Source organism: Poromitra crassiceps (assembly GCF_964638095.1).
Source record: "Poromitra crassiceps genome assembly, chromosome: 1".
NCBI classification, from domain to species: domain Eukaryota; kingdom Metazoa; phylum Chordata; class Actinopteri; order Beryciformes; family Melamphaidae; genus Poromitra; species Poromitra crassiceps.
In genome coordinates, this window is record NC_139623.1 from 19438519 (window position 1) to 19453647 (window position 15129).

The following is a 15129-nucleotide window of genomic DNA, read 5'->3' on the forward strand; positions in this document are numbered from 1 at the left end:
ATGTCTTTGAATTTTAGATATAATTGAACTGAAAAATGAATAAATAGTGAAAATAAATAATAAGTGTCTTTAGCGAGTGTTCAGGCAGCTTCAGGTTGTTCTGTGCCTCTGTCAGCTCCCTCTTTTTTCTCCAACTGTAGAAGGTGCTGACCACCTTCTTGCAGACCCCCATCGCACACTCAATCCTGCGATCCTTCATGGCATTCTCTAAGATTACAAAAAATATACACATTTATTATCAGGATGATTATCATTTGGCTGTCTGTGTGTATGTGTGTGTGTCTGTGTGTGTGTGTGTGTGTGTGTGTGTGAAAGAGAGAGAATGAATGAGTGACAGAGTTCCTCACAGAATAGCTCACATGAAATATCGTAACAGTATCAGGGCTTGACATTAACGGATGCCCGGTTGCCCCAGGCAACAACAAAAAAAGTCAACCATTTCTTGGCCTTTGGTGGCCACAGTGGCAACCATGTTTTAACATGTAAAAAAATATGTACAGCAGCAAACAGCAAAATATACATCAAATAAATATTTTTTAATACTTTTGAGTGACATACATGTGACATTTTATTGCTGTTACAATCGGAACGATGTTACTAATTACCAGTCGGAACTAGGCCTGCACGATATGAGGAAAATCTGCGATGTGCGATAACATTGTTCAATATAGCGATGACGATACGACTTGCGATAAATAAACAAATATTAAAGTATGCATATTAGCTATACAGTTCCTATGTCTTTCTGCTTTAATAATGCTAACATAGGCCCCAAACATAGCCTATGCCCACTGAATAAAGAAATGAAATACACACTGACTCTAGCTGAAACTACACACAGCGTGTTTGGGCTTTGGCAGAGGGGCGGAGCGCACTGTTGCAAGGGAAAGGTGTACGCTGGATTTAAAACACAAGACAAAATGATCAGATGCTGAGTGGGAATGCATGATGCATGTAAATAAAAACACTTTTGTTATTCATTGCGTTTCAGGCAGTCTTTGCGATGTGTTTATTGCGCATGTTCATTTTGCGATGACGATGAAAATATGATTAATTGTGCAGCCCTAGTCGGAACCTACGTGACGCTGCACGTGCGGTGTGTTTACTGAGTACTGACTCGGACAGGTGGCTGCTCGCACACAATCACACCGGCTGCAAGACGCACCGGGACGATGTCAAAAGCAGAGGAAGTCTGGCTGGGTCAAAGCCCCGACTAATGACGCTAACCCTGCGTCAGCATCAATATCAGAAATTGCTGCTGGGTGGAGTGAAGCACGAACAAAAGAAATTGCGTGACATCACCAATTCTGGTCAGTAATGGAGACCACTGAGGCAGACATTTTGAGCGGACACGGAGACCACTGAGACGGACAAAGATGATTTTTCACTACTAAGTACACAATCAGAGAGCGATTTCTGCCTTCAGATTGGCTGGCATTTGGATATGCAACGTTACGTATCAGCAGTGTATTGACTATAGCAGGCAGCTAACGTTAGCTAGGAAGAGCGAGCTAAGTAACGATAGGCAGAATTGGGTCATCTCTGCAACCAGATAATGTTCCAAAAGCGTAAGATGACGATTTTTCACTGCTAAGTACACAATCAGAGAGAGATTTCTCCATTCAGATCGCCTGGCATTTGGGTATGCAACGTTACATATCAGCAGTGTATTGACTATAGCAGGCAGCTAACGTTAGCTAGGAAGAGCGAGCTAAGTAACGATAGGCAGAACTGTTTAACCGTGTATTTCTTTTATTACTATTACTTATGGGTTTATCATAATTCATATGTTTTTTTTATGTTGTTTGGACCCAAATGTTTTAACTATTTGTGTAAAAAATAACTAACTATAATGCAGGGCACCATCGCTATTTTGTAATAGATCCTAACACAACAGAAACGGTACTAACACCTACTCTAACGCCTGATACTGTAGCTTCCTATTTATTAGCAGTAGGGTTCCCAGAGTATTCCCTGGCCATTTCCAATGCTCATCCACTGCTTATGGATGAGCATTGTATCATCTGCTGCATGCCATCAGGTCTGCTTAATAGCTAAAACTAAGGAATACAAAGCATGTAGGCTACTGTATTATCCTCGCTCCCATATCTATTAAAATACAATATCAGCATTGATTAGTTGACATTATTATTAGACATTCCCTTAATGTTAATGCGCCAAATAAAAAAAATAAAATAACGATTGTTCACAGGTCCCAAATCTCAAGTCAAGTCTCAAGTCTTTGATGACAAGTCTCAAGTCTTTGAGGACAAGTCTCAAATCACTGTGTTCACAAGTTAAGTATGACTCAAGTCTCAAGTCCAAGTCCCCATCTCTGGATGACACTGATTTGATATGATGATACTGTCTATTGTGATGTCACGAGCGTGCGACAACAATAGCTCCGGTCCGAGGCAAAAAACAAAGCCTGATTATCGGCTGTTAATTTATCGGAAAAAGGCCATTATGGGAATAATAAATAATAACGCAAAATGGCCATATCGGCCGATAATTTATCGGTCTGATAATTATCGTGCATCCCTAACAAAAAGCCCAATTATTTGTGACCTGTGTGTTTCAGATGCTGAAGGCCAGCGGGGCGAAAGTCAACCCCAGGGAAATCGCAGAGAAGATCATCCAGAACATTCCAGACAACGAACTGATCCAGAAGACAGAGATTGCAGGACCAGGTGGGTAGTCTTTTTTTTTATTTTAGTTTTTCAATTTTGTATACAACAATATACGAACAAGACAAACAGGCTCAGACACAGGAAAAGAAAAGAAAAGAAAGAAAGGAAAAAAAATACATCAACATTCAACATTACAACATGGTGCTACCAGCCGCATAAGCTGCTTATATGATTCAAGAGATCATGTGCATGGGATCCCATGCAAGGGGTCCATGAGATTAGCCTGGTAAACCGCCCGTCACGTGAACTCACATTTCATTTGGTTCTCTGTGACGGTCTGGACCCGCACAGGCAGTTAAGATGATTGGTTGAGCCATCCCGGCTCGACGAATCAGCGGCGGCCGTAGGCGGGCTCACTCGTCTGGGCAAGTAGTGGGTACATGGTCTTTGTAGTTCTTTTCACTCATCAACATGGCTGCCGCCGCGGAAGTGACAGGCAGTCTGAATGAAATTGAATGTAACGTTCCCAATTCTATGTATTAAATTCTAAAAAATGACCCTCAACATTTGGGAAGGCTAAGCCACACAACTAGTTCGTTATAATCTAACTAAATGCTTCGAAGGTGACTTTACGACCGTGAGGACTCAATCAATGAATACCACAGAGATCGTCCACAGGCATCTTCGGCGATCTGATTGGTTGAAGTTAACACCCACCAGCGGTGCTAGACAGATGGGTCATCCAATCACCTGCCAAGTAGCTTGGAAAAAGTGCCCGCCTCCGTCAGCGGGTCTGGTGACTTCATTCCCAGATCGACTGGTTTAGTGAAACCTATGTGGAGCTATACCGTCCATCTGGCAGCGTCAGGTTACCATGAGATACCAGCCGGGCGAACCATCCGTCACCCCCACTCTCAGTCACTAGTCATTCTTAACCTCGTCAAAGTAAGCCAAAAAAGGGTCCCAGATAGTTGAGAACCTTCCGAGCGAGTTGGTCTTCAGGGACCTGACCTGAGTCTCTCCTCTCTCCTCTGGCTCTAGGGTCATTTTATAGGCCTTAGAGTACCAATCAAATATTTTGGCCCAGAATCCTGTTAACGAAGGGCAGAACCAGAAGGCATGAGATCGTGTACCCTCTGACGCCTGACACCTGTAACACAATGGCGAGACAGAAGGGAAGGTCTTGTGTAGTTTATGCTTGGAGTAGTGAAGAGGGTGAGCAACTTTAAATTGGATTAGCTGGTGTCTGTTATTAACTGAGCAGAGTTGTTAAGCAATATTTAGACTCAGCAATACATGCTCATTTGGGAGCGCTTCAAAGGTGCGAATCTTGGATCGAACATCATTTCTGACTTGCAGGAATCTGAGCCAGTTGGTGCCGGGCAACTCAAACTTCCTCTTCAGTAGATCAAAGGATGCAAATTGAGTCGAGACCAACCGATAAGGATTTTTCTGACCGCTACCGATTACCTATTTTAGAGAGGAGGAAAATCACAGATAACTGATATGACAGCTGATATAGTGATTTTTTGAGCTGGAATGAAAACAAACCTTTTTCTATGTGGATTGTCCACAGATTTTGCACCGATATGACTATGCAAAGTAACAGTACAGGCAGCTGCTTTCTTACATTACTTTATTAAAGAATTTTTAACATATTGCTTGTATTCTTTTGACTGGATTTGCTACATCCCTGGCGTATCTCTGATTTGCAGGTTTTGCTGGTCACTATGTCATTGTCTTTGGTGAAGTACTCCCAGACTTTACTGACATTCTCCTTTTTTCAGCCAACTGTGTGATAAAGGAAAGAAGACACTTTTGTGTAAGCTGGGTATTTTTTAATATGGCTTTTTTTATTTGAATGTAGGGATAACAGTTCATATTAACTGCTCATATGTTACATGCTAATTTTGCATTATATATATATTTTACATGCCCTACTACTATATGTCCCTCTAACATGTAAAGTAGTACAATACAGTAGCCTGAGTAAATGTATGTTACATTATATTCCACCACTGCTAACCAGCTACAAGCTGTATTTCTCTCCTCTATTCTCTAGTCCAGGGGCTATCATATTTCAATAGACTGAACTCCAATGCGAAACATACTTTTCTTGATTATCAAAACATGGCATATTTACCAATATTTATTTATTACATCGTAATAAAATGTTCACGAATTGTGAACCTCATGAACAAACACCATCTTTATTTTCGTCACAGACGACGCATGCATGCACACACGTGCACGGCAGCCAGTACACACACATGCAATTGGAGACGCAGTGACATTTTTCCTCCGTGTTTGACCCATCCTGGCTCATCCTCCTCAATGATCAGGCCAGGAGCGGTGGGCAGCTGCAGTGAAGCGCCCAGGGACCAACTTCTTCCAACCGCCGCTGGTCAGACGACCATCTTCTGCATGTTTTTAGTGGGGGTCCATATTGATTGATTTTGTAGTGTGGGGTTATACATCTATGGAGGAAACCCCAGGGGAGCAAACTCCACTCGACGAGATAGCCCACCTGGGCACTAGGCACCGAAGGCATGGGGAGACTAGTCTCTTAAAACAGACGGTTGGCTCTCGCAATTTTCAAATGCTTCCGCCTAAACGTCTGTACTTCGAGCTGGGAAAACCTGGTCAAAACGGAAAGGGAAACTCGGGGAAAATAATGAACAATGATAGGGGGATGTCCCAGATGTCCCGCCGGGACATCCGCTCGTATTTCTAAAAAAAAGTTCTAAAAAAACATAAAATGCTTGCATACTGCTCACCTGGCGTAATCCAAGTCTACACAACCCCTGACATGCCAAGTTGACTTGAAAAGACATGTCTTTTACACCCTGTTTTTAGCTGAAAACAGGTGCTCCAAGAAGTGGTGCTCACCACTTATTGTACTTATAATGTAGTAGAGCTGTCGTCGAATATTCGGATATTCGAATATTCGCTCATAATGCTGAAATTCGATTTTTATTTTTTATAATTCAGACCGTTAAATACGGTTGATGCTAGAGTGACCCCAACCAATCACCACTCGTAATGTCCCTCTGGCTGATTCATTCATGGATGGATAAGGAATGAAATAAATTAATCCATTCATTGACCATAAGGATTCTGTGTGGCCTACTGTAGCTGTAACAATGAATGAATCCACTAGGTACCGGTGATGCAACACATAGATGCCAACATCATGGCGCTCAACAAGACAGCAGAATACATCTATGCATGGGCTAGCAAAGCTAGAGGAGAAAGCGGCATGCAACTATGTCAGAACAAAATAAATTGCCGGTTTGGAAGCACTTCAAGATCGCAAATGATGATGATCCAAAAAAAGTGATTTGCCAGTTCTGCAAAGTGAAATTAGCGTACCATCATTCTACTACTTGTCAAATCATTTGAGAGCTGTAAGTAACATTACGTTAGCTCACTTGCTAACAGGGAGTTCCTCAAGCCCCGGTGATCGGTGATTTCACCGCCTGCTGGCCTCATCCTACCGGTTGCTTAAATAGATTGAATTTAGGGAGGTAGGCTGTATTCACTGAACAAGATGATCAGCTGATGTGTTTGCCCCAGTGGCACGTTTTAACATAGGGACAGCAAACAGCAAATAAATATTAATATTTTTCTATTCAAACCTGAAATTGATCTTAATAAGGTGACGTGACAAACACGGACTCTCTCATCTCCCCGACACGACTGGCTGCAGCTGCTGCTCGTTAAGACTCCTGCAGATGACAGTTAACGACCAGGTGTTATGTCGCTTTGGTGAAACGCTGTTCAGAGACACGAATATGGACTGTCTATAAGCTTGAAGTGTCCGTCAAAGACATACTGTAGGTAAGCTGTGACACTTAATGTGAATAATTCTGCCTGAATAGACCTTCTTAGCTACGGATGTGCAAAGCGAAAGTTAAAAAACAAAATCCAGGCAGAGAAATTACGTTTTCAACATCCGAGCAGGTGTTTGTCAGCCTTCCTTTGGTATGTTCTTAAATTCATTCTGAAATGGTCAGAGATCCAGTCGTTGTGAGGTTTCCATACCAAATTTCAAGCTGAGAGAGAGGTCGTCATATCTGTATTACCTGATCAGCCCGTGACGTCAGTCAAGCCCTAGCGTGACGTCAGGCATGACATCTGTCCTCAGTTCATGACGTCAGTCCTCCCTAGTATATATAGCAAGGGTTCTACGTCACCCCCCACTCTGGCGGATCACAGCAGCAGTCGGCATCGCGGCTGTTCATTCCCCCTGAAACCATCCTCTGAAGCCATCATTTCACCCCACCCACCTCCCCAGTCCACCACCAACGAGTCTTGACTCCTGGAGAATCCCGGGGGGGGATTCTCTCTAGCCCAAATAGATGCCGCCCTCTCGCCTAAAGAGGAGCGCCATCTTACAATGGAGTCATACGCCAAAGTACTTGCCATGCATGCCACTTGCTAAATAAAGTCCCTTGTTAAACCTTACCGACCGGTCTCTCATGATTGAACTGGATTTCTGTCGTTCTGAAAAAGCACTTTCCCAAAAGTTTATTGTCTTTGTTGTTTGTTGGGTGCCTAACTATACTGTACACATGGCTGAGGCTGACTATTTTATTTCATTGTTATTTTATTTATTTTACACTAAGAGGAGACTTGAAATTTAAAACTTAGTATCTTTTGTTTTAACATATTTTTGGTTGAAGTCAGATTTCAAAAGTGAAGTCATTTACTATGCTGATGCTCGTTGTTGCAGTGCAGAAAGGGAGTCCAAGTGCAGGAACATTATGTCTGGTTGGTTCTCTACTGCCAGGTTCAGTCTTAATAATTACATAAGTAATACAGTAATTACATAATAAGTACAATTTGAGTACTGTCTGTGCAACTTTCATTGCAGTTAGTGTTTCCCCTACCATTCTACAGGCCAGGCCAGAAAAGAAATTGCATATTCTTTTTTTGTTTGTTATTGTAATCAAATCAGATATTCGAATATTCGGGGAAAACCTCAATAGAATATTCCAATTTGAAAAAATCAATTCGAAGACAGCCCTATAATGTAGCAACGTAGCTGCATTGCAGATTTCCTCTAAAAACAGGGTTAATGACATATTTTCGAGTCAACTTGGCATCTCAGGCTTGTGGAGACTTGTATTATGCTAGGTGAGCAGTATAGAAGCATTTTATGTCTCCCTCCCCCGTTTCTTTTTACTTTTTTGCTTGTGACCCCATTCACACTCTGCAGACAGCTCTACTTGCCTGATGTGGTCGGTCTCCATGGTCGAACTATCCCTTTAATAGAAAGATCAAGTCTGGATTTGAACCCACAACCTCCCTCCTTAATAATTGGTACACACTTACATGATTTTGGCGATAGCCAGGCCGGAATTGAATCAAATTTGCCTCAAACGTCAAATGGACTCAAGCATGCCATGAACTTATTCGATTTTGGTGGTCAAAGTCCAATGTCGCTGTGACGTCATGAATGCCATTTCCAAGCTCGTTAACGCGATATCTCAGGAACGCCTCGACAGAATGTCTTCCAATTTGGCTCAAACGTCGACTTGGACTCAAGAAACTGATTAGATTTTGGTGGTCAAAGGTCAAGGTCGCTGTGACCTCTCGAATGCCATTTTCAGGCTCGGTAACGCAATATCTCTGCAAAACTGACGGAATTTCATCAAATTGGCCTCAAACGTCCACTTGGATGCCAGGATGAACTGATTACATTTTGGTGGACAAAGGTCAAAGTTAAAGGACACTGACCTCACGAACGCCATTTTCTAGCTTGTTAATGCATTATCTCAGTAATGCCTTGACAGAATTTCACCACATTTGACTCAAACTTCCATTTGAACTCAAGCGTGAACTGATTAAATTTTGGTGGTCAAAGGTCAAGGGTCACTGTGACCTCACGAATGCCATTTTCAAGCTTGGTAATGCCATACCTCAGTAACGCTTTGATGGAATTTCTTCACATTTTGCTCAAACGTCAAAGTCTGGACAGACATGGATGGATGTCACTTGTTGGCAGAGGTATATATCCGCGGTGTGGTCGTTCTAGTCCACCTAATGACACGTTAATGGCAGATGTCAGTCCAGTTTCTGTGTCGGTGCGTCTCTGCTGTGAGCCTGCAGGACCCTCTCACTGTAATGAGTGTGGACGTGCATCCCCTCTGCTGTGTGTTGTCCTCAGGGTTCATCAACATCCACCTGAAGAAGACGTTTGTGTCCAAACTGCTGAGCAACCTTCTGCTGAACGGAGTGCACCCGCCGCCACTGGCCTCCAGGAAGAGGGTTCGTCCACCTTCCTGTTTCCTGTCAGGAAGTCCTTACTGTCATTCAGTAGAGCATGCAGTTATTTTTGTTCTAGCATAGATTGGGGATCAAATGGAGCCTTTTAATTAAAGTAAGGGTAGAATAAAATATAGCAGACATAATTTATAACAGACTAGAGCTTAGAATAGAAGAGCTTTAGATTAAATTCAATTTCCATATTTTGATTGAGCGAGCTACCGTTCTGGTGAAACTGAAAATGTTGGGTTCTCAGCCGTGTGTGTGTGTGTGTGTGTGTGTGTGTGTGTGTGTGTGTTCAGGTGGTGGTGGACTTCTCCTCACCCAACATTGCCAAAGAGATGCATGTGGGCCACCTGCGCTCCACCATCATAGGAGAAAGCATGTGCCGCCTGTTTGAGTTCCTGGGCTACGACGTTCTCAGGTCAGTATTTGCCCATTTCCACCCCTCGTATTAGCGCAGCCCCGCCCAGCACAAGTCGCTTTTTTGTCTCATTCCACCGGTCAAAAACCTGGACAGCCTGGGTTGAGTTGTGCTAGTTTTCGTCCCTGTTCTCTCGCAGTTCCAGGCAGTAGCGCCTCCAGACAATTGTGGCTGGAGGAGCTAAGGGGGAGCTTAATTATTTACAGCGGGGGCTCAGTGGTTCTCAACCTGTGGAACGGCCCAGGTACCACTGGTGGTATGCGGGGCTCCCTCCCTCTCATACATTTATATGGTGGTCACTTCTCAGGTGGTACTTGGTGTAAAAAGTTTGAGATCCATTGATATAAGAAATATTAATAATATGATAGGCTAGGGTGTGAATGGCTATACTGCTAGACAAGGAAGGCCACTGTTTTTCAATTGAGAGCCAAATCTCCAACCCAACATTATGTATGTGTGTACTTCAATGAGCTGAAGACTGTGTATTTAGACCTATGCCACACTGTGTATGTTAAGACTGAGTCCAGTTAGTCAAGACTATGCAGCACCATTTTTTTTAAATCAAGAGTTTATAGTCACAAGTTACACAAAAGGTTTAAAATGTGCTATATCTTAGAGACAAATTAATCACTGTGTTAGTCATGTAAACAAACAGTGCCACATACACAGCCACATCTATTCAACATACAGTAGCCTATGTGGATAGAGTAAAAAGAAGTAGAACCATTCATAGAGTGCAATAACAGCCACATGTGACAAGACTGTACAGTGACTGAGCTGGACAACAGGTGTTTTGATACTTTTATGTGGCGATATTAGCATGAGAAAAAAAAATTACATTTTGTAATTTCATCCAGAGGAAGTGGCCCCAGATCACATATTTAAAGATATTAAAAGGCGTATTACAGAATTTGATTTGATGACTAATTCAGAGCCACATTTAATAATAACCACTCATTAAACTTTAGGATCTCCTCCTTGCATGCAAATGCAATTTCTGTTAATTGAAATTCGTTTTTAATACTATCAAATCAATTACCGTATAGTCAAAGTGCCTCTATACTATAGTCAAAGTGCCTCTGTGCATTATCCAATATCATTACATTATCTTCCAATCCTTCGAGGGTCGAGGGTCTCATTATAAACGTCCATAGTGCACAAAAGGGGCCTGAAAGAGGCACATATGCCACTTCCCCTTGCACAAGGTGTGATCTAAAGCAACTTTAATTGGAGAATGTGGATGGTGTGCGCAGTGCACCTGTGCGTTAACTTTGATCCATGCACATTTTGGAAACAGTGGGACATGACGACTGGGAGGGCAATAGACTAAAATAAAGCAAACAATAACTTTACACTCAGTTAATTTCCAGGCTGACTCCACATTAGGGATGTTCATCAGTTATCGAAAATCGATAATTGATCGTTAAGGAATGGAATCGATCATGTGAAATTTTTATCGATTTTGTTATTATTATTATTATTATTATTATTATTATTATTATTTTTTTTTGCAGACTAGGTTTGGGTGGAATTCGTTCCTCCTCGCCCCACTCCATTGCACAGCCAACTAACGTGAGGTGGAGCTTCATATAGTCTCTAGTTTTCTGGCTGGGCACGGGCCTTTGTGCCAACAAAACTGTTTTAAACATGGGGAATTCACACCGGCATGCGCCGGGGACAGCAGACTGTTGCAGAGGAGACACATTGAAATAAAGAGTTAATTGAGGAGAACACGTTGTCTTTCGTATTTTCTGCCATAGGCATTCATTTTGTAAAAAAAAGAAGAAAAAAAAAAGAAATATTATTAAAGGAGAACTTACCTCCAAAACACTTTTTTTCAGCTTTTAACCAATATATATGACTTTGGGGGTGATGTGTGAAGAATTCTGGTCAAAATTTCCACATTTGACACCAAACTGTTGCCATTTTACCATTTGTATCATTTTTCAGCAGCATACCTGGCATAAGCGCCCTCTAAGGGTGGAACACTGCTTTTTTTTTTCCTCAAATGAATGGGATATTTGACACGTCGTGACGTCACCATGAACCAAAGACTATGGGATTTCAAGATAGTTACTCCCCTACCCCCCCTGTACCCTTTCGGCTCCTCACAACTCCAAGCCTATTCCCATGATGTCACTTGACCTGTTAATTTATTACAATTGCCTGTTATTTTCCTACCAACTCCTATGTAACACAATACTATCAATAAACGCCACTATAATCATAAAAGGAAGGACATTGCATTGTGTTGCTGTAAAATCATTCCCAACCTTTTATAAATCTCCAAAACAGCAACTTTTCAGGAAGTTTGCTCTTAAAATACTGAACCAAACGTCGTCGAAGTTGGCACATGTCTTAATTATAGTTAGTTTCCCGCTGAATGTGTCATTACTTTATTAATATCTTACCTGGATAAGCTCGAATGATGATGTTTATATTATCAGTCCGACTTGGAAGCACTTTCTCCCGGCCAGGAGAGAGTCTGCTCTCATGCACCCGCGGGGGCGCGCGCAGCAGCAGCAGTAGTACGCAGCAGTGCTGAGCCTCTCAGTCATGAGAGGCGGGGGCTTTTGCATGGGAACAGTCTGACATTTCTGTAAACAAATATCGTTGCAGTTTAGCGCACATGTAAAATATAACGCTATACTACGACGTGACAACGCTGCTCTAAACACATCGGCTAATATAATATATTTCCCTGCATCCCTCCTACTGAGATTATATCGGTATTGAGTTTGGACAGACTGAATGTGCTGACTGAGGAGGAGAAGAGCTCTGCCCTGCGCTGCCTGCGCCCTGAGAGGAAAAATCAGAGGTGCTGTAACTTTTAACAAGAATCACGAAAAGCCCCAAAACTAAACGCTATACACTAAACGCTACTACGACGTGACAACGCTGCTCTAAACACATCGGCTACTAAAATATATTTCCCTGCATCTCATACTGAGAGATTAGATCGGTATTGAGTTTGGACAGACTGAATCCTCCTGGTCCCATGCAGGAGCCTGTTTCGCCAGCCAGGGTCTGGGAGGAGGGAGGCGGAGAACGCAGCCTGCAACTGCGCTGAGAGGAAAACTTTTGCACAACTTTTAACAAGAATCACGAAAAGCCCCCAAACTAAAATTAAAATGGGACTTCATGGCAAGTTGGACGAGGGAATGACGTGGAGAAATCTCGCATTGTGTTACCCCAGAGCGGGGGGTTTGTCCTATTGTGCGGTGTGCTGCGGTAAACGAGCCTCGTGTCACTATGCTCTTATCGATAGATACAGACGCCACACACACACATGGAGAAAAATAATTAAATTTCTAGTTCGCCACTGAATTACCAAATTGATATAACTTTCAACCATTTTGAGCAACGCTGTTTCCATACAGGCTACCAGCGTTGGCTAGTTGTTGATATTTATAAAGATATTGCCCCTCTCAAATAAATTATTTTCGAGGCGGTGGGCAAACTGTAATGGCGTCAATTTCCGAAAAAAAATCTTGACTTGAACACAGCCAAAGAGTTTAGTATAGACAAGAGCATATGTAATTTCTTGGTTTTTTCCATAGGTATTTTCAAATCACTGTTCTGATACATATCTAGGGGGTAAGTCCTCCTTTAATATGATCGATAATTGATCGTTAATTTTCACCGATTTTTGATTATGGAAAATTTTCAAAATGAACATCCCTACTCCACATCAAGTTACCTCTCTAATAATAGCCTATAGTTTTGTCGGGAGAACGTCTAAAATAGCGTCTTTGTTGCTTTAGTTACCATCAGCTGTCCAAAAAGTGTCTACAAACATGTCATTAGCTGACGTGGTGTGAATTAGGGTGTATTCACACCTATCTCGTTTGGAGCAGTTGTTCCGAAACAGAGAGCGTTTTCCCCCTTGGTGTGGTTCGTTTGGGGGATTGTGAACAGAGCAATCGCACTCGGATGCGGGACAAAACAAGCGGACCAAGATCGCCAAGAAAGGGTGGTCTCGGTCCACTTTAAATGAACTCTGGTGCGGTTCGTTTGTGGTGAGAACGTGATCCGACCTCGATCCGCCACAACTGCAGGAAACCGTGCGCAATTTTGGATAAACCAGCTGCCGTAGTCAGCTGCGCTGTGCGTAATGGCCTGAAGAACGAGCATTTTTATCGTTTAAAAACAACATCTTCATTCAGATCCTGTTTTGGCGACTTGTGACTTGCATGGATAAACTTTGGGGGATTTTTGTATCATCACATCAGCAGTTTGAACTCAATCAACTTACCTCTGGTCTCCATTCAATAAATGAAAACAAGTTGTGGTAATCAGAGCCAGCCTTCTTTGTGATAAGATTGTCTGGTTCAATCAGACAATCAGACTGATTGCATGTCTTCCTCGATCGAAATGTCCGTAGGCTAGTATTACATGATTTATTCATATTTTATTCCTGACAGGACAGGACAGGTCTTCATATAGCCCATGTGTAGGCTAATCCTCTGAAGTCTCCGTGATAGTAGCAGAAGTTGCGAGGGTCTTTGATCTTCTATCTCCAAATTCCCGATTGCCTAAATAGGCTAACTAAATACATAGGCTACATAGCCTACATAAATAAATACATAAATACCGGTCACTTTCTCCCCCTCTCTCTCTCTCTCTCTCTCTCTCTCTCTCTCTCGATCCCTCCCTCTTTCTTTCTCTCCTCGCACGGGGCACGCCCGACGTATAGCCTACAATGTAGGCCTAACAAAACGCATTCTATATATATTTTTATAATCATATAGGAAAATCTATGGGAATTATTTTTTCCATCCCGAGAGGCTATTAGCCTACCGGAGTGTCTCCTTGCCAATCCAGGAGGCTTGGGAATGCTATTTGGACCGTTTGATTTGTGGCTGTGTGAACACAAACGAACCAAAGCACAAATGCAACAATTGTATCAATTAAGTACCTGAATCGGAACAAAGCAAATGACCTACAGGTGTTAATACACCCTTAGTCTTAAGTAGGCTACGTACATTACCGTCTTTTAGCAGAGGCCAGTTCACAATTAAATCCGACAGATTCAAAAGGTGTTAATAGGCAATTGGACTGGATGCCGCAAGTAATAATGCGTTATGACGCATGCAGCGCGCATTGGAGATGCAGTGCCAAGAGCAGCCGTCCTCCTCTTCCCCACAGTCGCACATGTCTGAAACCCGTGTCAGAAAACGAAAATAATATCTATGTGTCTTTTATTCATATCAAATGCAATGTTGAGTGTGTGGTTCGTTCACTCTTTGCAAAAACAAAAAATCACATTTCCCTGGGTCAGGTCAGATGCTGCTCTCATCTTCCTCTCACTGCCATGCGCTGTTTTTCTGGCACAGTGCCACTAAATTCGGTTTCCTTGTTATCAAGGTGTAACGTTCATCAAGAGGCAAATAATAATACATGTGTAGCTTACATTTTCATATAGAATAGCCTGTTATATTCATGTATCATAAGTTTTCACAAGTTTCTTCTCCAATGAAAATTACAGGGGGCGCTTAGGGGGAGCTTGGCAAATTCTTGGGGGAGCTCAAGCGCCCCCTAGCGCCCCCTTGCCGCTGCGCCTGGTTCCAGGGCTGTGGACCCGATACCATATGGTGACGTAAAAACACTGCAGATGACTGATTGGTCAGGCAGAATCGTGGTGTCTGGATACTGTCTGTCATTGCTGGATACCAGTTTAGTGGGACTTACCTTCTCTTCTGTTATTTCCATCACTCTTTTGTGTTGCTTTTGTTATGCAGTCATTTTAAATTAATTCAATTACTTTCAAGATTCAAGATTTTTATTGTCACTCCATGGTACAAG

At 42.4% G+C, this 15129-nt stretch overlaps 1 protein-coding gene across 1 annotated transcript in view; it reads left to right on the top strand.

Annotated features, from left to right (window-relative positions):
- rars1 (arginyl-tRNA synthetase 1) overlaps positions 1 to 15129 on the top strand; it is a 200847-nt gene that overhangs the window by 78110 nt on the left and 107608 nt on the right. The window contains exons 4-6 of the mRNA XM_083647781.1: positions 2582 to 2690; positions 8803 to 8903; positions 9203 to 9324. Coding sequence (XP_083503907.1) covers positions 2582 to 2690; positions 8803 to 8903; positions 9203 to 9324 — 332 coding nt within the window. The remainder of the gene's footprint in view (positions 1 to 2581; positions 2691 to 8802; positions 8904 to 9202; positions 9325 to 15129) is intronic.